The sequence below is a fragment of the Narcine bancroftii genome, chromosome 2 (genome assembly GCF_036971445.1).
Source record: "Narcine bancroftii isolate sNarBan1 chromosome 2, sNarBan1.hap1, whole genome shotgun sequence".
In the NCBI taxonomy this organism is placed as follows: domain Eukaryota; kingdom Metazoa; phylum Chordata; class Chondrichthyes; order Torpediniformes; family Narcinidae; genus Narcine; species Narcine bancroftii.
Window position 1 is genome coordinate 301,018,911 of NC_091470.1, and position 23,177 is coordinate 301,042,087.

General features: G+C 37.9%; 1 protein-coding gene across 3 annotated transcripts in view; it reads left to right on the top strand.

Moving 5' to 3' along the window:
* The window catches only part of rb1cc1 (RB1-inducible coiled-coil 1), a 168,746-nt gene that overhangs the window by 69,486 nt on the left and 76,083 nt on the right, over positions 1–23,177 (top strand). For all 3 annotated transcript variants that reach the window (XM_069921504.1, XM_069921505.1, XM_069921503.1), the window contains exons 14-16: positions 1,130–3,021; positions 10,113–10,275; positions 20,107–20,215. In XM_069921504.1, coding sequence (XP_069777605.1) covers positions 1,130–3,021; positions 10,113–10,275; positions 20,107–20,215 — 2,164 coding nt within the window. The remainder of the gene's footprint in view (positions 1–1,129; positions 3,022–10,112; positions 10,276–20,106; positions 20,216–23,177) is intronic.

Consider the following 23,177-nt stretch of genomic DNA (forward strand, 5'->3'; position numbering starts at 1 on the left):
CTGTTATTTGTGTCCTGCTCCAGTCTGCTGCTTCCACAGAGCCTGCAACCCCTCAAGGCCACTGCCAAAAACATGTGCCGCCATCTTGGGCACAGACCCTACAGTCACAGGATTTTAAATAAAACATTGTGTTTTAAGGAACAAAAAGTTCTTGCTATAGCTGTTACCACCCTTGGAATTTGGGCACCTGATTAAAAGAGATTCTATATGAGACATTGTTCAGAGACTGCTCACTCACGGGTTGAAGGAGTTTTCATGAAAAGTTGGATCTTTTCCTAATTGGAATTAGACGAATGAGAGGTGAATACAAGATTTGAAGAGAGTCAACAAGGCAAAGTTTAGAGAATGCTCTCACGTGTAGGAGATGGCCCGAATGTTTGCACTGCGATTTTGCCACAAAAACACGGAATTTTCTGACTCGTTCATGACAATAAATTCTGATTTGGAGATCAGGGAAATGTTCTTCATTCTTGAAATTGTTGGTTCTGGAGAGATGTGGAAGCCAAATCACTAAATTTATTCAAGACTAGCAGAGGTTTTGTTGGTCTACTGGAAGTCCAAAAAATAGGGACAGTGGGACTCCACAAGCCAGTTTCAGATCATCCTGGATCTTGTTTTATGGCAGAGCAGCTTTGCTACAATGTTACAATTTCTTATATCATTGCAATGAAAAATAAATTTGTTCAAAATTTTTTGCAAGATTACTGTAAGTTAACACTCGTGGCAGGATTAGTTTGTTTGGGAGTTTAATCTCTGTATGGTTTGTATCTTCAAAAATAGTGGTTATCTGAAATTGCTACCTTTGAATTAAAAAGAATGTTAATATACCTCAACTGGACTCAAATATAGGAAACTTTGATTTGTTATTTTCATCAACGAATTGAATGGAACTAAAATACTAAAGTTTTAAGATCAATAATTTTTGAACATCCTTGCAGTTGGTGCGGGACGGGGGTGGGGGGAGAGATGAAAAGGCTTTACGAATTGAGCAACTTGTTATAAAGTACACAACTAAATGTTCACACTCCCAGTCATTTTACATAATGTCTGTCATTTAGTACTAAGTTCCTCTATTTGCTTCTTTTTAGATTTTTTTTTAAAACAAACTCATAACTGTTTACTTTTACAGGCATCGCTTGATCAACCTGCCTTAACACCAGCAGCATCCAGGCTTGAAATTACAGCAGAAACTAAAACTACCTCTTCTCGAACCAGACCTGCTCTTAGCCTTCAAGAACCAATTTGTCCATCTGCTAATGTTCCTGCCTCACTAGAAGAGTTATCCCCTGATAGTATTGATGCCCATACATTTGATTTTGAAACTATTCCTCATCCCAATTTGGAACAAGTTCTCAAACAAGGATCTGTGGATCTGGATTCATTGGCAGAAAGTCCAGAGTCTGATTTTATGTCAGCTGTAAATGAGTTTGTGATTGAGGAGAATTTAGCATCACCAAATTTAAACAGTGATCCACAAAGTCCTGAAATGATGCTTGAATCTCTCTATTCTTCTGTTATTAATGCTATTGATAATAGACGTATGCAGGATACAACTTTTTGTGAAAAGGAAGACTCTAATGAAGTTGCAAGTTTAAAAGTACATATAGAAAGATATAGATTTATCACTGAAATGTCTCAGTCACATTTTATAAGTATTAGAAAAGATCTTAATCATTTCAGAGCACTTATTCAGAAAGAGCAGGGTGATTTTAATAATTCCATGAAAAGTGTAAAGGAAGAATTAAGAAACATAATAGAAACTGTAAAATGCAGAGTTGAAGCAGAAGCCAAGGAAATGTATCAGCAAAAATTAGAGGTGTTAAATAAGGATTATGAAGACAGAATGAACAAATGGAATGTTGAGGCTGAGACCACTCAGCAAATTATAGAAAAGTTGAGAAAGGAATTGTTCGAGCTTGAAGATAGAATAAAGCAGAAGGACTATGAGATTGCTGTGACAAAGTCGAAAAATGAAACTTTCACATCTTTACAAATTAGCAAAGAAAAAGAAATTGAGGATCTAATGGGAGAGAGAAATATCCTGGAGCTGCAAATCCAAGAACTCAGTCATTCAAAAGAGAGTTTACTAGAAGAATTAAACAGGCTTAAAATACAGACTGATCAAAAGATGGCATGCTTGAATGAAGAGCTTCAAAATCTTGAACAATGTCATTTGAAAGATCTGAAAGATTGCCAAGCGAGGCATCAGCAAGAAATGGAAAGGCTGATGACTGATCACAGTAATCAGCAAAAGCAAATCCAGAATGAAAATAAAGCAAGGTTAGAAGATGTACAGCTGTGCCTCACCCAAAAGCTCCAGATACAAGAGCAAGAACTAAATGAATTGAGACTGATCGTGTCTGAGCTTTCTGATTTGAGGTGTAAGCAAGAAGTTGAATTAGCCTTGAAGGAAACTGAAACTGAGGAATTAAAGCAGTTTTTAAAAGAGAACCAAGTTCAACAAGAAGAGATTGTAAAATGTCAGGTAATAAAGGAAGCCGAGAAGTACAGCAAAGAGATAGCAGACTTGAAGCACCAAATGCAGCTGAAAATTGAAAACTTTGATGTTGAACTTGCAGAACAAACAGCGTTGATGGCCATAGAGAAAAAACAATGCATTTCTCAATTGGTGGATAGGCATGAAGAGGAAATCGCCATCCTTAAAGCAGAGCTAAGCAGACTGGATGCAATGAGGCAACAAGCACTTGATTCTGAAGTGATATTAAAAGAACAGATTGAAGACCTGAGTACGAAGTTGAAACAATGTTTGAAAACCATAGATAAGCAAAAGGAGGAAATGGTGACTGAAAATGAGAGGCTTGTATTTGAAATTGAAACTAAATATGAAGCTACTATTCATGGTCTTCAGGAAGAGAAGGAGCAACTGCTCAACATGCTCAACAAGGAGGGAAATGAAGTTTCAGATAAAATACATGAGGATTGTGAGCGAAAAATACAAGCACTTGAGAAAGAAAACCAAGTAATTGAAAGTCAATTGAAAGAACAATGTAGAGCTGAGAGGTATGAAAATGTTGTTTAAATTCTTTACTTTTATCTAAGTATTAGATGGCTGCAAATTTGTCCTTGTTTTTCTTTTTTTTAAATAACAGATTTGAATTTTAAAAATAAATGCCAATTCATTTCTTGTTTTGGCCAGTGTTTATTGCTACCTTCAATGTTTTCATTTTGTGTGAGAAATAGATTTGCTCTTGATATAACAATCTACATAACCTCTACCTCACTAAAATACAATCCTTGTGTCCTGTTGGGAAGAGTATCAGATTGTGTGGGTTTACAGAGACATGTCTAGACAAATCACATGTAACTTTAACACATGGGAGACAAACTGGAGAATGTTAAAAACGGTGCTCGATTACTATTTTCACTTCAACAATATAGCTGTTCTCCTTGGACCTAGGTTGAACTCCCAATAATAGTGAACCTATACTCAACACGCTCACACACTTGAGAATGCACACTTTAAACGAACTCTTACACCCAGTTCCCTGTACCAGTGAGGGTATGGCTCTCTGTAAGTATTGATCTATCGCAATACTACAGCTCAGCTTCAGTGTAATGCACACCTTACCTGTGACACTTCTTGCGATGTCCATAGTAGCGTACTGGCATAGAGCGATGTCCGGTGCTTGGACCATGAGGCAGGGAGAAAGAATGTGCTGTGCGTTGTTATATACAGTGCTAATCTGTGCTTCTAGCCAGTAATGACCATCATTGACCCATTCCGACAGCAACACAAGGTGTTGCCACTCATCTGTTGATCAGACAGACTGCCTAGGGTGCACGCTTCCTGATATGTGTGAGATAGAGAAAGAGAAGGAAATTGGGGGCCCCGCCCCCAGCTGTTGCCTCTGGTGATATCGGCCCCCTCACCTAGTTAGCTCCTTGGAGGAGTAGTCCGGGGACTTCATAATTTCATACGTAGCCCATTTTTGGCTACTTCCCCGTTTTGAGGGGTCGGTAAAGTGCCCTCGTGGCAGACCAGAGTCTGCATGGTCACTAGTACGGCTTGCAAAGGTTCAAGCACACAGTGGAGGATAGTGTCTTAGGACTCAGTTTCCTCATGATCTTCAACATCCATCCACACATATCCATCCCCCGACCACATGTTCCCCCCATCCCAGCCTTTTGCTGGACAATAACTCAGAATTTTTCCTGGGTCAATCTGCAAGCCAGACCAGTGAACTGCTTGCAGCTGCTGTGTTTCAATCAGCTTGGAAGCTGCCTCTCTGACTTTAATTTCTAGTTTGGTCACTCACACTTGGGCAGTCTGCACTGCCTCCTGTAGTGCACAACAATGATGGTGCAGGGATTCTATCTCCCTAGCTTTCTAGCCATCCAGATTACTTAACTTGGATGTGATACCCCACTGATGCCAAGTAGGGATGTCAGTAATTATAAGGTTTCCACACAACTCTCCACACCCTCTGGAAATCCCAGTAACTCCAGGTGGAGACAAAGTGATGCCCTAGATTCTCTCCATGGGGGTCCAACCTGTCAACTCAATTGACTTGCCAGCCATGATGCCAAATGGTAATAGTCTGCTTACATGTAAAATTTTTTTCTTTAAAAAAACTACAAATTTTTCATAAATATGTTTTTTAATATAACAAATGCTATTTAAATATATTAACTTAACCAGACAAGTCAAATTAAACAAAATTTTCAAACACTTCACACAAAAAATAGACAAATTTGTGTCTTTCTGTCCATCGTCGGAGCTTACAATCTACATTCTATTAAAAATATATAAAGTCGAGGGATGACCAGGAATTTACAGCACCAACATAATTCAAGTACGGTTGCCAGATCTTGAAGAATGTATCTTGTTTGTTTCTTGTATGTGATCTTTTCCATAGGTATACACACTTTTTCAAGCAGAAATTGTTGACATTTTGTGCTGAAACCTATCATCAGGAATTGCAAGAAATGGGCATGTGATGTGCGGGTTGTTGGGTTAATTAGCTATGGTAAATTGCCTATTGCAGGGGTAGCCAACCTTTTAATTTTTAATCTTTAATTTAGACATCTAGCATGGTAACAGGCCATTTCGGCCTATGTGTCTGTGGCACCCAATTAACCTACACTCCAAGTACGTACACGTGGCCTGAAATGGCCTGTACCGTGCTGTATGTCTAAATTAAAGATTAAAAATTAAAAGGTTGGCTACCCCTGGCTTACAGTGTGTAGGCAATACCAGAGGATATTTATGTTAAGATGAGTGGGGGAAAGTTTAGGGGAGACGGTTTTTTTAGGCAGAGTGGTGACTGCCTTGAATGCCTCGCAGGGTTTGTTGTTGGAGGCTGGTACAATATGAACATTTAAAAGATTCAGGGACATGAATCTTAAAAAAAAAAAATGGAGGGCTATGAGGTTGGAAATGGTTAGATTGATGGTGGCGTAGATTTATATAGGTCAGTACAACATGGCAGGCTGAAGGACCTGTTTTGTGCTTAACTGATCTATGATACCCATGATTTAATGGGTATCTTTAATCTTGATTAATAGGCATCATAATCAGGCACTATTTACAGGCTTTTAAGTTTGAATGGAGTGTGTAGTCTACCATTATCTGTATTCAATAAAGTTTTCACATGCAATGAATGGACACGGTGTTGAGAAATTACCAGGTAATTATATACCAAATACAAAATACATGGATTCATTTAAACCCCCAGTAACCAGCACTTATGGGGATTGGTGGATGCTGGATAAGTGAATTTTCTGGTTGTTTGAGATTGCCTATTGCATGATTGGCGAACTAACCACTAGAGTGCTAATTTGAAACGTCCATATTTATTTTCCACTATTTTTTTGCCAGTTACTTGAGGCTGATGGTTGCGTGAATTCCACATAATGGGGATTTTATTCTGTTACTAATATTACTGTTATTCTTTACACAGATGATTAGATATTCTTAACTTCTGAGTGGTATGAATAGCTGGTGTGTGTCGTCAAGGCTAAGATTGGTAGAAGTTTGGATGCCATTAATAATGAGTTTGTCATCTACATTATATGAATATACATGCACACCAAAATTCTTGCTGCTGCTGAACCAATTCTTTGATTTTTTAAAAAATATTTCAAAGTCTATCACCATATCTTTTATTAAATTAATAAGAGACAATAAATGCAATTAAAAGATAATAGACATTTATTCCAGTGCAAAAATTGTGACTTAACAACAGTGCGGACAGTACATTTGTGTTAGAGCAGTCCCTGATTAGTGTAACAAAGGAAGGTTCAAGAGCCTGATAGCTGTGGAAAGAAACTGTTCTTGAACTTGGAAGTTTTGATTGTCAAGCTTCTGTACCTTCTGGCCAAAGGTAGCAGTGAGAAGAGGTTGTAACCAGGGTGATGATGGCCTTTTATGATGTTGGCTGTCTTAAGGCTCTGCATCATAGATGTAATTGATGTAATTGATGTAAATGAGAATCAAGTGGGAAGTAGAAACCTTGCACAAAACAAATAAGATATTTATTGGTTAAGGCTGATAAGTTAAATTGTATGTCAAACTTGGGTGTTGTCTTACGCTCATGGGATCTTTCCATGCTAACTGCTACCTTGAAGAAAATAGTAAATTTCTCTGTTAACCATATAACCATTTACGGAGCGGAAACAGGCCATGTTGGCCTTTCGAGTCCGCACCGGTTCACTGATTTTGTGCGCCTCTTCAGGCATTGGTCCCGGTAGATCTTCATTCATTAACGATGGGCGAATTCAATGCAGGTGGAATCAGATAATAGCAAAACTATGAGCAAACAGATTGGCTGTCTGGGTACCAAAAATAGTAAAATTTGACGAAACTGGATTTATTAAGAAAAGACAAACAATGGACAATATCTCGAAGTTCATTAACTTAATCCATGCAGTACAAGGATATCATCTATTACACGTCTCTTCTTAGTGTGATTAATTATTTTATTCAAGACAAATGTTGTAATGGATCTTTTAATATTAATCCTTGGTTTAATATTATCACTATATTTTGTCTAGATGTGGTTTAATAAGTTAGTTTTGGGTGGTCAGGTAAACAAAGACAATATATTAGCATGTCATCAGACACATGCAGTTCTTTGCAGCTGGTAGTTGGGTTCAGCATCATCAAATGCATTTGCATTTTAAACACCATTGACCACAGAAGCCAGTTTGAAAGACAGAATGACTGTGATTGCAGTTGAAGCCAAGAGATGAAAAGATTTATGATGGTTCTTGTGATACTGAAAACAATAGGTGTTATTTGAGGAGTACCTGGATAAACTCACTGCCATTTTGTTCTTGTGAGCAGACATCACAGAGGCATAAGTGGACTTGGATGCGTTTAGCACATCAATGTGAAAAGACATTATCAATTTTAAAGAAAGCAATGATGTCACATACCATGTGACATGAGAGATTTGCCAGAAATGTATTATTGAAATCAGTTGAAGAAAACCTGTTGTTCTGTTAAGATGCAGAACTGGCCAGCAGCAATATTTCCTGTAGAGGGGAAAAAAGCTGGCTATGTTACTCCCAGAAAAGGAGAACCGAATAAGTGGCTTTGAAATCAGTAAGTCCATTTCTGACTGTCGCTTTAAGACAAAGAGAGCAGTTTCAACTTTTGGAACCCAGATTCAAAAGAAGAAAACATTTGTGCCAATAAAATCTGTCTGAATTGTGAATTAAAGAGGCCTGAAGATACGATGTTTAAAAGTGCCGCGTAGTTTAACTCACTCACTCACTCACATGTGCATATTGGGGTTTTAGGGTAGAGTTTAAGTTAGAGATAAGTAAGAACTGTCATGTTATAGTTTAATAAAAAGTTTTATTTTGAATCCACCATTGTCTGGTGAATTTTTGCTATCTCTGTTAGTGCTAACAGAGTGTCTTTCGTCCCTAACAAAGTTGAGAGGATTGTTCGTTTCTAGCACTGTCTTCAACTCCTTGACCTCTGTGTGATGAGGCCAATTTGCAATTGTCATACAAACAGTAACTAAGCGGACACTAAGAAAGCAGGTCACTGAGATTTGCTTTGGAAACTGACATATAATCCCTTTTACTGGCATTGTCTCAAACAATGTAGCACCCATTCATACTTTAAGGTGATTAAAACTAGTCATTTCATCTGGGGCATTCTGATTCTATATCATTGTAACTGCTCAGGGGAAATCAATGTTATGTCAATTGAAGTCATGTCAACTGATCCTCATTGAAATTGTTCATTTCTGACTTGAACATAGGGACTGTTCTTAGGAATGGAACCCTTTCATAGCCCAGAGACTGCCTGCACTGGTAGTGCTAAGGTTTTGCCAGTTAGAAGTAGTCTTGACTGAGAACCTCCAAAGACTATTATAATACTTCTGAACTTTACTCCTAGTGGATCTCCGTCCCTTCATTGGCTTGCATTTACTGGAACGGCACAGTCCCTCCAGTGAAAGTACTCTCACAATGATGTTGCATAGATTCATTGATGAATGAACTACAATATTTTGACATGTCCACACGGTGTGTATTTGCAGATGTTGGGTTCTCCAATCTTCCTTATGAGAAGTGATGTCTGAGTAGTCAAGGCAAATAACTGCAGCATATCTTGTAGATTGTGCATAGAGCAGTCATGGTGCAATGGTGATGGAGGAAATTATTGTTTAAAGTTATGGATAGAGGATCATTCAAATACATTGGTTTGTTCTGGATGGGATCCAGCTTTTTGTAACCTCAGAGTATTGGGTTTGTCTAATTGACCTTCTGGTCACTAGTGACACCCTCTAAAATGTTTACAGTAATGCTGTAAACATTTTAAGATCAGGAGTTAGAATGTCTCTATGGTGTTTGCACAGGTTATGAAAGTTACTTTGCACAATTGAGCCCATGCTGGAATAAGTTGTGAACATCTTGCTGGATGCATCTACTGAGAAGTGGCAAATGGCTGTGAGCATTGTGTAACCATCGGCAAAGTTCCTAGATCCTGAAACAAGGAAAGATCATTGTCCCAATAATGCATCTTTGGGCCTTGGGTACAAAACTCAGGAACCCCTTCATTAATGTCCTGGGGCTGTGACGACAAGTGAACCAGAATAATGACTCTCTGTGTCACTCAAAGAATGCAGCAACTAAGAATTTTGGTGCATGTGTACACCGTGCAGTGTATATGACAATAAACTCATTGTTATTATTCCTGATGGCATTATTTAATTTTATCAGTGTTCTTTGATGCCATTCCTGGTTAACTAGTGTTTAGATGACCAGGCTATCGCATTTCACCTCTGAAATGTATCTCTACAGACCACTTTAGGGTCAAGGCTATGATTACGTTCTAGAGCTGAGTCTTTTTTGAGACACAAGCAAGGCACTGGTGGGTTGTTTATTGAAGAGTAAGTGGTGCATGATTGCACCAGTGACGGTGATACTTTCCATTACTTTGGTGATTGAGGGTGGGACAGGAAATAATTAGATAGATTGGATTTGTCCTGCTTTTTATGAATATGATGTGCCTTAACAAGTTTCCACATGGTCAGGCAATTTGGTAGTATCAGAATTATGCAGTTCACCTAGTGTAACCATTTCTTGACTGCATCCTAAGATGTTGTCCAGTCTCACAGGTTTCCTATATCCATGCTCTCAGTGGTCTCTTAAAAATGTAAAGAGAATTGAATTGCCTGCAGAATGGGATCTCTGATACCAGAAATCTAGGAAGGATGCCAAGAAAGTAAATGATTTGGCACATCTGCCTGAATCTGCCTGTATATTGTGCCCTCCCATTATTGAGGATAAGATTGGTCTTCTAACTGTTTTTCTACAAGATGTAGCAAAACTGCACTTTGATCCCACAATCTTCACTCAACAGACAAGTATAGTGCTTTCTTCAGAGCACTTGGTGTGTATATGATGCACATGCCTTAAACGAATCCATCTAAAAGAATGAACTATATTGAATGAGGACTGTGATCACCAAGTGAGTCTATTTAAAGAAATTGAAACTGAGAGTACAATAGCTTGTCAATTACACATGATTTGAACAGCAAGTAAACTACAATGTCACTCTGCTGGTCGGAAATAAAAATTAATTTTCTTTTTCTGTCTTCACATCTTGCATATTTTTTTTTCTTCAAATCCAGGGCAGTTCCACTTTCAGCTACACAAGAGACTTCCAGCCTTTCAAGTGATCTTGATGACATTAGAGGAAAGTTTCAAGAAGAAAAGGCAAATTTGTTGGATCAACTAGAAAAAAGGAATGAAGAATTTAAAAGCCTTAAAACCTCACTGATAGCTGAACAGCAGGTAAATATCTTTATTTTACCTATGCTGTAACTCTGGATTTCCACCCATTCACTTTTAAATATTCCTAATAGTTTGATTTAATTATTGAATAATCATCAAATACTTGAATACTCAAATATTAGATCTCAGCGTTTAAGCTGATCATTTAATGCAGTTCTTGAGTGCTGCAGTGTCATTTGGGACACATGTGCCTTTGCATGTGTTGATTTTAGGTGGATGCGAAAGATCACATGGCTCTACTTTGAAAAGGAGACTATTCTGTCATTGCAAATGCTTATCATTCAGCAATAATTTAGAACTGGTTAATCAGACACATCCCTGTTTGTGAAAAATTAATGAGCAATAATTTAAACTATTTTAAATTATCTAGAGTAATGGGCTTTACTCTAGGACATCCCATGGTAACACAAAATGAAGTGGCTTCTGTGAGCCTATGTGCAACTAATAGGTCTTCAATCCCCATGGATGTTTGCAGCAATTGTAACCTTTGGGGAATTTTCTGTGAAGCTGTTTTGTTTGATTATCTGCAAACACACATCGATTTTCCTCTGTGTGCCAGTAATAAGTTGATGCAGAAGAGTAAAACTAAGGAAATGTGTGTGGGTATTGTACAGAAGGTTTGTGCTTTGGTAGTATTCAGTGAATCATAAGAAAGTTAAAGACTCATATAAACAAGCATAGTGCTATAGTTTCATTTTGGACTGTTTAAATTTGTTTTGAAGAATCCGCTAGAAAACATTTGGAAGATGCAGGTTCTGTTAGCTGGGCAGCTTGGCCAGCACCATTTTAGGGCTGCTGCTCTTGTACAACTCCAGCTTTTACCCCTGCCGGTTAGTTGTCTTGGGAGTTGCTTTAGCGATCTCTGTCCGTGTCTGCTGCCATGCGATGTGCTGGCCCGATCTCCGCAATTGTGGGCCACCACAATACAAACTTCTCGAAAACTCAAAACTTAAAAAATTTTGTGGGCTTTTGTATGCATAAGTGCACACGTCAACACCACAGATACACAGCGGTAACAAACAACCACACTTTTTTTACATCTACTTGTTTTGATAAATGAAGCATACTGTATTTGCCAATAAACTATCAAAATTTATCTGTTCATCTCTTCTTTATTCCTCCTTAAATTTGAATTTTAAAAGAACTGCTGAAAAATCCAGACTAACCTAGTCCCTGAGCAATCTGGATTTTTGGACTTCTACTGTGGCTGGTGTAGTAGGATACTGTCTTATTGCAGGTAAATGGGATTAGTGTGGATTAATAGTCAGCATGGATGTGGTGGACCAAAGAACTCCTTTCTGTGCTGTAGACTCTATAATGCGGAGTTAATCTAGCACTGTGGGTTAGGGTATCCACTTTCTGTAAGCTTAATGGTTGTTTAGTTGAAATTTAAAATTCTTTCTCACTGTTATGATACATCCATTGCAATGGATGCCCAATTATTAGAAATGCTCTGTTTAGCATTCACCTGCTCAGCTACATCTTTGCAGTTAAAAGAAATGTGACAGATGTTGTAATAGGATTGCTTCCTTATTTCATATGTTTTAGTCCTGTTCAGCATTATATCACTATTGGATGGAAATTTTCCTGTACTTTCCCAGTTACTATTCAACCTCATCCCATTACAGCTTTATTTGGTGTGGTGATAGAGAACTGTCAGATATCGGTGTTGGATTGCCATGTGATAGCTTTTGCTACATTAATGGCTAAATTTATTTTGCTAAGATGGAAGGACTCCATCACTCCCAGTTATGCACAATGGATGATCCAAACCTTGTCATGCTTGAACCTTGAAGATTTGATGTAATGTTTTGAAACTGAAGTTAAGTTTGATAAAATGCGGCACAATTTTATGGAATATTTCAATGTTTAATGAATAATGCAGTGGTTTACTATTTTATATATAACATACGAAACATTTGTAATCTCTTCCCGAATTAAATTATTTACAGACAAGGCAATATACCAATGTACCGTTACTGTTACCCCTTTGGTCGTTTAAGGTGTCCCAGCAGTTTTTTCTTTTTGTTTAAGGGTTATAGATTTAGGATAAATTAGTCTTTTTATGTGAAACAAGATTGTAATACAGGTACACTATCCTTTATCCGGACGTCTAAAATTCAGTAAGCTCCAAAATCTGGCAAGTGGGAAAATACGGCAGCGCAAGTCGGGCAGGCGAGGGGGGTGGGGGGAGACGGCAGTGCGACTGGAAGGGGGTGGGGGGAGACGGCAGCTCAATTCGGGTGGGTTTAAAATCTGGCTTTCCAAAATCCGGAAAAATCCAAAATTCGGGATACACTGTCCCCCAAGAGTTCCAGATAAAGGATTGTGTACCTGTATTGAATTCTGACTGTTTATCATTAGTTGTGATGTTCATTTTTATTCTAGGATACATTGTAATTACTTTGCATCTGTACAGTATGTTTTCTTGTTCTTACACTTTGTGTGTTTGTGGGTGTAATTAAAAAAAAATAAAATTCAACTTGCTTTTACTGTATTTAGCCATGGAAACATATTTACTTTTCGTGAGTATGATGGCTTTGAAGGAAAGACAAAGGACATTTTTATTTATGGCAGGCATTTTGACAGAAAATTTTAGTTTTGATTTTTTAAAAACTTTGTTAGGTAATCATCCCCATTAAATAGTATATATACTCTTAATGTTTCTGGAAAAAAATATTGAAAAATGAGTTAGTGGTTTGATAAAAAGATTTTGTTTCATCAAAGCTTCATTGCAGATTATCTTGAGTCAAAAAGGTACTTTGTCCTGTGGAATGCTTGGTGTATAGATGACACTTTCCAAGTTCTAGTATTTCCCAATTTCAAAACTTGTCATCTTCAAAGAAACATGAGCGACTATATTCCGAATTACTATCTTATTCATTCAATAAACCAAACTTTGTAGATGCAGTTTGTTGTTTCTAAAATGGATAAACATTTTGCATAACTTCACATTGAGATTTTCATAACTATGAATAATTGAAGCATACTATATAATGATATAACGATATTCAACTTTAAACAGGTATAAGAAGAAATAGACTAAATTAAGACAAATTAAGATGAATTCAAAGAAAAGTATCTCGAGCTTGCATCCCCTTCATAATTCTCTGAAGAATGAGTTGCAAGCTCTTGGTTCGATCAGATATTATGACATATGATGTCATGGTCACTATGGTAACACTACAAACACTTTTTTCTTAAAGGGATAGGCACAAAATTAACTATGAATCAGAAACACAAGGTTTTAACCTTCACATGGTGGTCCTTTATTGAATTCAGTTATTTTAAACTACAACAGTTCACAGACATCACTTTTTCAGTTAATCATTAACTTTTTAATCTTAAAAAAAAATTGCATCCTTCTGGGCAAGTTTTGAATTCTAAATTATTAATGCATTTTGTATGTTGGTTCCTAATCATATATAGAGAGTTTGCTGGCACCCTCTTGGTAACAACTAATACAAAGCATTCATTTTGTATTCCAGCTCTATTCTGTCTGTATTCATCGTTTGTATTCATAATTGGTTTCATTTTTACTTTCTATCCCTATTTTTTGCATACAAGTGAAGCGATTAGTTTATTTTTTTTTTGTTGTGGCAATGCACGTGCTTGTAGCAGTGATCCGGCCCTGCTTGTCACCCACGGTCGAAGGGGAAGCCGAGACAAGGATGGAATTGCGGGACCATCTCTTCCGGTCCAGACCGTAAGGTCGCATAGGCGCTTGTGTCACTGGGATGCAAGCGCGGGAACGTTGATAGGGCAGGAACTAGATTGGGCTTAAAGGCTGCAGCGCGGAATTCAAAATAAAGCAGTTGTGATACCAGAGCTCCCAACCTATTGTCTCCGTCTCTTTGCTGCGCTTGCTCAAAACACGCTACATTATGTTAATTGTCCCTCTTCCATAATCTCTTTGCATCCACATTCCTATAGATTTCTCCTCAATTTGCTTCATTTAGTCTTGCTTGTGGTGGTTTTATTTACGTAAATTGCACAGTCCTTTTTAATTCAATTGTATCCTCATTTCAGTGAATTATTTTCCATTGATAACATTTCCAGTCTAACTTTTTTTAAATTATTTACCTCATTTCCATTTTTCACCTTGCACTGATTCCTCATTTAATTGCATGTTGTTGTAAACTCTGCTCCAGCAATCTGAGTTCAATTTATCTGGCACTTGTATGTCCTCCTGTGAACACATGGATTTTTGCTGAATACAGTTTCTTCCAACATCACAAAGGTGATTGGGTTGATGTTAATTGGCCAAATGTATGTTACCCATAATGTATAGGTGAGTTTGGGGGAAATTGGAACATGATAGTCAAATGACTCATGACTATGAGTCATGACTTATTGTGTCCAATAAAATACTATCACTTTCTATCCTAATCAAATATATCCTTACACCTTGTGGGAAGTTAGGGAAAAAATTGCAGAAACCCTTGTTGAGATATTTGCATTATCTTTAGCCTTGGTTGGAGAAGATTAGAGGAAGGATAATGTTGGACCTTTATTGTAAAAAGACAGCAAGGATAATTGCAGGCCAGTGAGCTTGACCTCAGTGGTTGAAAATTCTTGGTGGGAATATTGAGGAATGGGATCTACTAGCATTTCAGGACTGATTGGGGTCAGCTAGCAAAGATTTGTGAATGGCAGATTAGGTCTCACAAATCTGAGGTTTTTTTTGAAGAAGTGACCAAAGCGTTTAAGGACATTGTCCATGTGGAATTTAGTAAGGCCTTTGTAAAGGTAAGTTTAATTTCAACGGTTAAATCATATTGGATCCAACGTGAGCTGGCATATTGGATTCAAAACTGGCTATGTGAAAGGAGGCAGAGGATAGTAGAAGAAGGATTTTTTTCTAATTGAAAGCCTGTGATCAGTGATGTGTCAGAGGGTTGGTTCTGGGTCTACTGTTATTTGCCATCCAAATCGTTTCTATATATGGTCACCGTCAACTTGATCAGTAAACTTGTGAGTTACATTAAAATTGGTGTAATGGACAAAGAGAAAGGATATAGAAGCTTATAACTTGGTCCAGATCATTTGGGAAGGTGACCAAGGGGGAAATGGCAAATTGAATTTAATTCTGTCACGTATAAGGTGTTGCGCTTTGATAATTTACATCAGGGCTGGACTCGTACAGTGAAGAGTAGGGCCTTGGAGATTTTTAAATTTTTTTTTATTTTTCACACTGAACCATACTGACCAAAATACACACAGACATTTCCCTCTTGAATATACACAGTGTCATTTTCTCCCCTTTTTCCTCCCTCCCTCCCTCACCCCCCACCCTCCCCACTCACTCAACGTTCAACCTATATAATACATTAAACCCATTAAACAATGTCGTCACACAATGAAAATAAACAAGATTTGTGTCTTCTACTTTTACATACTGGGTCAGTTCATTTCGTCGTCTTCTCCTGTCATTTTAGGCCGTGGAGGTTCGCGGTAGGACTTCTCTATTGTGTTCCATATACGGTTCCCAAATTTGTTCGAATACTGTGATATTATTTCTTAAAGTATATGTTATTTTTTCCAATGGAATACATTTATTCATTTCTATGTACCATTGCTGTAATCTCAGGCTATCTTCTAATTTCCAGGTTGACATAATACACTTTTTTGTGCTCCATCCAGCTCGAGTCCAAGTTCTTGTATTACTTAGAAGAAAGATCTCTGGATTTTTTGGAAAGTGGAAAAGTTTTGGGAAGATCTAAACCTGGTATTAAAAAAAATCACAAAAGGAATAGGGCCTTGGAGATTATTGGAGAGCAGAGAGACTGAGAGCTACAGATGCATAATTCCAGAGGTGTGGTGGATAAGGTGGTGAAGGAAGGAATTTGGCAAGCTTCCCTTTAGGTGGAATATGAAGTAAGAGTACAAAAGTTGGTACCTCATTTTTCGGCTGTACAAGGCATTGGTGGGACCACAGTTGACCAGCTTATGGGGAGGACATTCAATAAATTTGAAGGAGTGCAAAGGAGGTTCATCAATATTTTGCTGAGACTGGAGGGATAGATTTGTAAGGAAGAGGATAGGGTAGGTCTTTATTCCCTGGAGCAAAGGAGGCTGAAGAATGATCTTTGTATAATCAGGAGGGTTATGGCTAAAAGGAATGCTCAGTCTTTTTCTCAGGGTAGAGGATTCTAGAACTAGGTGGCATTGGTTTAAGGTGAGAGGAGAAAGTGTCAAGAGGGACTTGAGATGAAACCTTTTCCTCTCTGAGGGTGGTCTGTATCTGGAATGAATGACCAGATGAAACTGTAAAAGCAAGTACAATAACAAGGTTCAAAAAACATGGAAAGATTTATGGGTACAAGAGGGTTTAGATTCCTGTTAAGTCTTGTATAACGATCTTGTTGATGTTGACTTCCTTGGAAAGTTGAATAATGACCTCTTTTGATATATGCAGTTAGATTTGTAGGAGACAGACTATTTGAAAAAAAAGTGCATCCCAACAAATGGCACACATTAGTTAAACAAAATAGCACCCATTCATTCCTTTTAGAACTTGACGTCTTGTGGAACATGAGTTGAACTGGATAATGTTTTTTTTAATCACTCTGGGATTTAAGTTTAAAATTCTCACAATACTTGATAATGCAGGGGTTCTGCTTTATTAAATTGAGCACCTTCAGAAGTTAGAGTTTTAGAACTTGTTTGAATACTTAGCCAATTCCTTACGACAACTTAGCTACATCAATGTTGTTCTCCTCACAGTCATACGGCACAAAACAAGCCACTTGTCCCAACTATTCCAAACTGACTAAGTTGGCATACTGGACTGGTCACATTTGCCAGTGTTTGTCTCATATCCTTTAAAAGCCATCTTGTCTGTACACATCTATCCAAATGTTTTTCAAACATTGAAATTGTACCACCTTCTATGGCTTCCTCTGACAGCTCATTCCAGATATGAACTATGCTATACATTTAGCGAGTTGCCCCTCAGTTCTGCCTTAGATGTCTCTGTGATAGATTATGTTATACTTTATATTGTATATAAATATATTGTAAAAGATCAATTGTGGCAGGTTTTTTTTTAGTGTAGATCACTAAAAACATTTCAAAACAGATCTCATTTAAAATGCTGGAGCTCTGCTCAAGCCAGACAGTCCAAAAACTTAGAAGAATGCCAATAAGGACTTTGCAAGTTGATGTTAATTGGACATGCTGTGGAGTATGGCTTGCTGTTCTAAGAGGGCCATGTGGTTTTCTCAGAGAGAGAGAGAGAGAGAGAGAGAGAGAGAGAGAGAGAAAGAGAGAATTCAGTTCTACAATTCAGGAGCAGCAGCTGGGACTGGAGCGTGACAAGCTGGAAAGCTTGTGGAAAAAAACCATTTTGAAGATGGGCTGTGAGTTCTTAGTTCTTAGTCAAAGCCCTTATGGTCCATTCAAGAGGCTGGCTGTATAATGTTTCCCTTGAAATAAGGGAAACAAAAAAAAAACACTCTGATGACATGAAAGAGGCTATCATCTGGAAAACCTTGATGGGGCAAGTTTCTTCGGCAAGGCACTGAAGTGGCTGATCAGAAGGAATCAGTTGTGGGTGTCCAACAAGCAACAAATCTCTCTGAAAACTGACAAGAATCTTCGGAGCTGTAACCATTTACCCTTCAAGCACCAAAGCCTGGTGAAATTCACAAATGTTAAATTCTGTGCACAGTATAAGAATTGCCTGATACCAGTGAACTTGGAGGAGAGAGAAGTGAAATTGAATTGTGAATCAAAGAACTTTTCTGAACTTGCACACACATTACATACATGTGCACTTAGAATTAGAAAGTGGTTAAGTAGGTTAATAGTAAAAAGTTAAAGTTTTATCCTGTTTTCATGTTAAAGGTAATTAAAAGCAACTTTTGTTTAGGTGACCATTTGTCTTGGTGAATTTTTATTGCTGCTGGGTTTTGGGATCCTCTGCTGATTATATTATATTAATATCTCACTAGATCATGCCCTTTTGTACTAGAATCATCTTCTCTTGGGCAAAACCCTTGTTGATTTTGTATACGACTAAGGTTACCCTTATGCTCTAGGAAATAAAGATCTCTATCACTCCAGCATTCAAGTTTAAGTAACATACTATTAAATCTCTCCTCACCCTTTTCAACTCAGTGACATCTTTTCTACAGTTGAGCAACCAGAACTACACATTGGTGTAGTTGCACAATTGTATTATGATGACACAACTTTTGTACTTCATACCTTGTCGAAGGAAGGCAAACATGCCAAATGCTGTGCTTACTGAGGTGCCAACCTGATTCGCCACTTTCAGAGAAATATGTACTTGTACCCCTCTTCTACAACATTCTGCAGAGTGCTACTATTTACTATCCAAGTTCAACCTGGGTATGACTTTCCAACACCTCGCACTTGTCCGAATTAAATTCCATTTGCCTTCTCTTGGCCCACTTGCCATCAATATTGATGAAATGTGCAAACTTACTTACCATGTTAACTTGATTTCAATATAGATCATTAATAAAAATAATAGTAGATCCAGGACCAACCACTGATGCACATCACCCTTCACAGGCCTTCAATCACAAAAGCACCCCTCGACAACTATCTCCTGATTCATTTCTCCAAGTCAGTTGTGAATCCAATTGGCCAGCTTGCCTTGGATCCTGTGTGATCTATTCTTCCTCTAGCCTATGTTAGTCTGTATTTTAATAGCTATTAACAATGATTACAAAGGGCTGTTGGACTGAAATGTGGCAGACCAATTTATAAATCAAAAGCCTGCTAAGGAATCATCTTACCTTTTTTAAATACTTGGTGAATATCTACCCAAGTAGTGAGTAGAGTTTAGTAATTGCAAGCATTTTAAATGATTGGGGGAAAAAAAAGCTGGAATTTATATAGTTCAACATCTATTTGAGTACATCAGAAATGATCATTACATCTTGCACACCTTTCATAGCACCCAAGGTGAATGCAACCATTTTGTCCCTTTGAAGATGCTCAAAATTGGGGACAGCAGCTATTAGCAAAGATGCAATTTATAAAATAAACAACAAATAAATACTGTGAAATGCACCAAATTGCTTGTCTAGCAGCTCCTGGATTAAAGGTTGGTAGATGTGCATCAGATGAGCAAAACTGCATTTTCACATTTTTAAGTGCTTAAAGAAATTGATAACTAGTTGTAAACTTATTAAACTTGTGAACAAGATCCTTAGAAAGCCATTTTGAAGAATGACTTGAAAGTAACAGGGATTAGTTTTCTCTGCTCCTCTCTCCAATCCAAAATGAAATTAGACACCTAGCCAAACACTGCACGATTCCAGCCAGCATTTCTGTGTGTATCTATACATCAGTATTTGGCTTGTGAAAATGGACACGAGGTTTATATCAGAAACGAAATTGTGTGGGATTTGTTCCTTGCTGAAGAATGCATATGCAAAATTATATTTCACAGTTAGAGTTGAAACCATGTTCAATTGAATCAGAAATATTTTTCCCTGTTAATTGTAAAATGCTGTGAGATTATACTATCTGTTACTAAAATTTTAGCATATCCTATATAATTTAATTAATTAGATAAGCTAATGTCATGCCTGTATTTTGAATGAATAACATGTATTTTTGAGGTTATTTCTTTCTCTTTCATGGTGATGTGTGAAGAAGTATGCTTTAAATGCTCACCTGTTTCATAGATACTTTTATTTATGTTCCAGTAATCCAACTTTTAATTTTATTTTGAAACCAAATATTGTGTTGCCTAAAGAAACTCCATACTGTTTCTGTACATGTCCTTTAAGAGTTTCCAATATGATAATTTTGTTGATCTTGGTTAACCTACTCCAATTACTTCTTCTGCAGACCAACTTTAACACTGTTTTAACGAGGGAAAAAATGAAGAAGGAACAAATCATAAATGAGCTGACTGACAAAATGAATAAACTAACTGAACAGCAGGAAAAAGATAGAGGTAAGCTGGATCACATCAGACAACTAAATAACAGGAAATTGTCACTGCACCTCAGCGTTAGAAATCTGGATCAGTAAAGCTCCTTTCACACTTGCACTAAATTGGCCATTCAGTTTCCTGGGATAAGAATGGGGGTTTGACTTTTCACACTTGACCACTCCTAACTGGGACACTGAACACTTTCACACTTGCAAAGAGCCATCCCCAGGGTTAGGACTGTTCCACCTACCGGTAACTCCATGATGCATCGAGCGATGGTGTACCTGCCCTAAATCCTGTATATGACTCTCATTATTGTCCTCTTGCCCTTGCAATTCCTCAACTGTATCCAAACAGATTGTACTCCACCTGCTTTTATGATTTTGATTTCAATGATTTTGTATTTGAACAAAATTAATCATGCCTAATTATAACATAAATCTTTATATGCATCCCTTCACCCTCTATTGTTGTGCCGACCTTTATAAGGGATCGTGGGAAAGTGCTAGTGATAAATAGAAATAGTGGACAATTTTTAAACAGGGTGGGGAGTTGACAGCGCTATCATTTATAATTTATAAATACCGAGAGAAAATTCGATGGCAGACCTGCCCTCCCAGAATGTTGTGCGGCACAGAAAGGGCTGTCTGCACAGCTGCATGTACAGAGCATTCATGGAGGGGTTTTTTTTTGTTACACGGCATTCTGAGAAGTCCACCATTGCTTTTTCCCATGGTCTTTGTCCTTTATTGCTATTTCCCCCACTGTGACTTTCTACCTTCATTTTAATCTTTTCTTTCTTCACATTTCTGCACTCACGCAAAAACTTGGGTCATTTCAATTCCACAATGCAATTGCTCATTTCACACTTGCATGATTGCAACACCGGTGTCTGCATTCGCTGGGGATTGTACTACGGGTCGAGGTCTTCAATCTCTTGGCGTGAGATGGCATCATTTAACACTGGCGTTGAGCTGATTTTGCTTTCACACTAGACATTTTAAAGGCGGTTTGGATGTTAATTCCTGGGATCACTTGCGAGTGTGAAAGGGGCTTAAGATTTTGGGTGAGTAACTTTTGTAATTGACATGAGAATGTTGCAGTTTAAAGGAGCAAGGAGAAGGAAAACAGCGCATTCCATTTATCAGTGAACCTGGATTGCACATAACAATCAATATTGGATTTTGGGTACTTTTTGGTGAGGGAAAATTAAATATGCAAAATAAATTAGCACATTTAAATGAACTTTCCACTTCAGTTACTAATCAGCATTCAGCTGAATGCATTGTACTACGTCAATGTGTAAGATCAGTAATATAAAACTAATTTGGCAGGGGGATGGGAACTTGAGTGATAGGGCAATGGATAGGAAAGAAAAAATAGGAAAAGAGTGGATAGGCAGTGAAATTAAAAGGGCAAAAGGAGCAGAAAGGGATTGGAGAGTATGGCCAAGTGCGTCAGGTAACAAGGTGAAGGGTATGGGGAGTAACAGATTAAAGGTGTTATACATGAATGCACGAAGTATAAGAAATAAAATGGATGAGCTTGAGGGTCATCTGCATACTGGAGGGTATGATGTTATAGAAATAACGGAGACATGGCTGCAGGAGCGCCAGGATTGGGAAATTAATATTCCAGGGTGTACGTGCTATCGAAAGAACAGACGGATGGGTAGAGGGGGTGGGGTGGCTCTGTTGGTGAGGAATGATTTTCAGTCCCTTGAAGGAGTGACATAAAAGCAGGTGGAGTACAGTCTGTTTGGATACAGTTGAGGAATTGCAAGGGCAAGAGGACCATAATGAGAGTCATATACAGGCCTCCAAACAGTAGCTCGGATATAGGAGGCAGAATAAATCAGGAGTTAAGATTGGCATGTCAGAATGGTAATGATACAGTTGTTGAGGGGATTTCAACATGCAGGTAGATTGGGAAAATCTAGCTGATGCGGGACTGCAGGAAAGCGAGTTTGTAGAATGTCTCCGGGATACATTCTTAGAGTAGCTCGTGATGCACCCCACCAGGGGGAAGACAATTCTGGATTTTGTGTTGTGTAATGATGCAGATTTGATAAGGGACCTTGAAGTAGGGGAGCCATTAGGTAATAGTGACCAAAATATGTTAAGTTTTAATTATGCAGCCATGAGAGAGGAGTTCACCAAAATACAATGGAAGGATACCCTGGCTGGGAAAACAATGGAACAAAAATGGCAGGTAATTCTGGACATTTTTCAGAAGTTATAGGACTAGTTCATTCAAAAGAGGAAGAAAGGTTCTAAGGTGAGCAAAGGGCAACTGGGGCTGACAAAGGTCAATGGAAGATAACTAAGAAAGCTAAACAGGAGGAGAAAATGAGGTACATGGGCAAACTATCCAATAATATAAAAGGAGATAATAAAAGCTTCTTTAGGTATGTAAAGAGGAGAAAATTAGTTATGACCAAAATTTGGCCCTTAAAAAGAGAAACAGGTGAAATTATTATGGGAAGCAAAGAAATGGCTGACGAGTTTAACAGATTCATTTGATCTGTCTTTACCTTCGAAGATGCAGGTAAAGGTCAGATACAGGTAAAGGTCCTGTGGTTTCAAAGGAATTGCTAGAAATTCCAACGGTAATAGAGGAATTGATGGAAATCCAGATTCGGAAGCATGTGGTCTTGAGTAAATTGAAAGGTCTGAAGGCTGATAAGTCCCCAGGGTCTGATGGATCCCAGGGTACTTGCTTTTGAAATTGTAGATCCATTGGTTAACACTTTCTAATGTTCTATAGATTCAGAAGAGGTGCCTGTGGATTGGAGGGTGGCTAATGTTGTGATGCTTCTTTTTAAAGAAGGGAAGGAGAGAGAAAACGAGCAATTACAGACCAGTTAGTCTGACATCAGTAGAATGGAAGATATTAGAATCTATTATAAAATAAGAAAAATATGGAACAACTTGGACAGAAATAATGGTATCATTACAAGTTAGCATGGATTTCTGAAGGGAAA